At 42.9% G+C, this 2,698-nt stretch overlaps 1 protein-coding gene across 1 annotated transcript; it reads left to right on the top strand.

Moving 5' to 3' along the window:
* Positions 1-4: 4 nt before the first annotated feature.
* Positions 5-1,755, top strand: LOC107576378 (GATA-binding factor 6-B-like; the record flags this gene model as incomplete). The annotated part of the gene is made up of 2 exons (XM_016262566.1): positions 5-74; positions 752-1,755. A coding segment is annotated over exon 2 (951 nt), but the record flags the coding sequence as incomplete, so codon positions are not given.
* Between the last annotated feature and the right edge of the window lie 943 nt (positions 1,756-2,698).

The following is a 2,698-nucleotide window of genomic DNA, read 5'->3' as shown; positions in this document are numbered from 1 at the left end:
AATAGTTCTCCAAGTCCTGCAACCACATAACCGCTGGATCCTGCGGACACCAACTTATGGCAAAGCACCAATAGGTCAGTGGAGACGTTTTTTCTTCTCACATATATAAATGTCTTCTCCTGCTTTTGTCAAACTTGTCTTGGTGTTGAGTTTGGTGCCAGCTGAGGAGAGCCTAAATCATTTCGGGTATTGTTTTTTTCTTCTTCTTTACCCTGCCTCTCTCTCGCTTATCTTTTGTGGGTCTTATCAAGTGGTTATCTCTTTTCTGCAAAGACATATTACGTTTAGTTTCCTATCTGTTACGTTGAGTGAGTTTTTTTTGGTGGTAATTATGATGAGGCTACACCAAGAGGGAGGACTCATGGCACGGATGGATTCAGATCTTCAGTGTAAAGCCCTGTATGGGGTGTGTATGTGCGTGCGCATGTGTTTTCTGGGAATATGGTGAAGTTGTGTTCAGTCAATCACGTCATGCAGCTCAACTTTCACATTTAGAATATTACAAATGGCACAACAATCATGAATTATTTGAGTAGGTTTGTACTTGACTGTTGCGCGCTTTCTGAAGTGAAACTCTCCATCCGCTATAAGAGAAAAAAGTTGCGCACGTTTTAAAACGAAGTGCTTAAAACTCAACTTGCTTAATGATTTGAGATCCTCTAAAAGTAAAATATTTGCGTTCTCTCGTTTCGTTTTTCTCGTTTATATTATTCTCCCCGACGTATCTCACATTTTATGTTCTCATTTTCAGCGCATTCTGCCTCTGTGTTTTCCACATACTGTGAGAAATAAAAGGGATCCTGGATGGACCTGGGAGATAACAGCTGGTCCATGGTCAAGCGCGAAGTGTCCAGCAGCAGCCCAGGGTCTCCGGCTGAGCAGAGCTACCTGAACACTGACCGCAGGGACCGGCTGAGATCACCGGCGCCGGCGCACCTGGACGCGGTGGGAACGCGTCGCGCCGAGGGCAGGCCCCTACACTCCTACGTCCACTTTGGCCATCCCAACAACGCCCTGTCCAATTCTGACGACGTTACACTCTTCACGGATTTAGACCAGGGCAACAAACTCATCATCTCAGGTGGGCACACCAGGGAGACGCATAAGGGAGGCTTAATTGTGGACCCTACCGACATGTATCAGACCCTGGCCATCGCCGCGGCCCAGAGTCAGGCCGGTTATAACGACACGCCATCGGCCGGTTACATGCACTCCAACCCTAATTCTCCCGTTTATGTGCCGACGTCTCGCGTTGGAACGATGATACCGAGTTTATCGTACTTGCAACCCAGCGCGTCATCGCAGTCGAGCCATGCGGTCAGCAGTCACTCGGTCTGGTCACAGTCCGCCCCAGAGAGCCCATCCTACAGCACTGGAAGCCCACATACCTCCAACCGTTTCCACTACTCCCCCAGTCCGCCTATGAATAACGGCACATCGAGGGATACCAGCTATACGAATCCTCTGAATGTAAACAGTCGAGACCAGTACCTTTCACGGCCGATAAGTGGATCTTACACAAGCCCGTATCCTCCGTATGTTGCACCGCAGCTATCACAGTTACCGGCGGCGTGGCCCGCGGGGCCCTTCGAGAACTCCATGCTGCATTCCCTGCAGTCCAGAAGCGCACCGCTGTCTCTCAGGGGGCCAAACGGAGGTAAGCTATGGCTGTTCATCATGTCAAAAATCTTCTTTGGCTGTGAATTTCAAAACCTATGTTTCTCTGACATTTTTGGGCAGCGTGTGAATAATTCAATTATTATTATTATGAACCTATTATTATCATCATCATTATTATTATTAGACTATATTTGTAATAAATGTATGTATGTCGCCTATTTGTTTGTTTGTTAAACAGCTGCTAAATGATTAAATGTTAAGGCACAGGACATTTTCGGGGTGCAATCGTTTTAATATAGCGCCATTCTCACACATAGATCAATGTGAGAAAGATTTTTAAAACACAACATTAAAGTTATATATATATATGCAGCTTGTTTGGCGACAGGTGAAAACACGAGCTATCGGACATTTATGTATTTATTTTTTTTAAATAGGTATCTTTACAGAAACAACAGGTGGAACCTTTTGCCATGCGTGTGTGAAAAAAAACAATAACGTTTTATTAAGAAACTAAAATATATCGCTGTATGTTATGTAATATAGCCTAGGCTATCTGGCTAAAAGGAATGCATTTAATTAACAAATTCTATCGTTTCAAACCAAAGTTCAAATCACAAAGAATTTTTACAACAACAGAGACAGATAGCTGTGTATAGTCTAATTAAACTTTTGACGATAACGCCATTTACAAGTTTGAAATTATTTTAACCAAAAAAAATTAATCCGAGGCTATCAACGAAGTTCTGTTGCAGCCTATTGTATCTTTTAGTATAGCTAAAGTTTCTGATTATAGCTGTGCATTAGTGGCCGTGTTACAGGTGTGCATGTTATATAAATACTTGCGATTAAAATAAAAATAGGTAGGTAATTACAAGTTGTAAATAATAGTAGGGCCTACACAAAATAACAAAGTGGACATTTCAGTCTAAATTTAATTAAGAGAAAAGAGTTGCAGAGGAAACCAAGTCATTACAGACTATTAGTCTGTTACAATGTGTCATGTCTGCGCAATTAATTTGGCACACATTGAAGTTGATGGTGAATGTGATGTTGACTGACGGGGAGCTGTCTGTGT

The sequence above is a fragment of the Sinocyclocheilus grahami genome, unplaced genomic scaffold, assembly GCF_001515645.1.
Source record: "Sinocyclocheilus grahami isolate Dianchi unplaced genomic scaffold, SAMN03320097.WGS_v1.1 scaffold3610.1, whole genome shotgun sequence".
NCBI lineage: Eukaryota > Metazoa > Chordata > Actinopteri > Cypriniformes > Cyprinidae > Sinocyclocheilus > Sinocyclocheilus grahami.
This window is presented reverse-complemented; position numbering and strand designations above follow the sequence as displayed.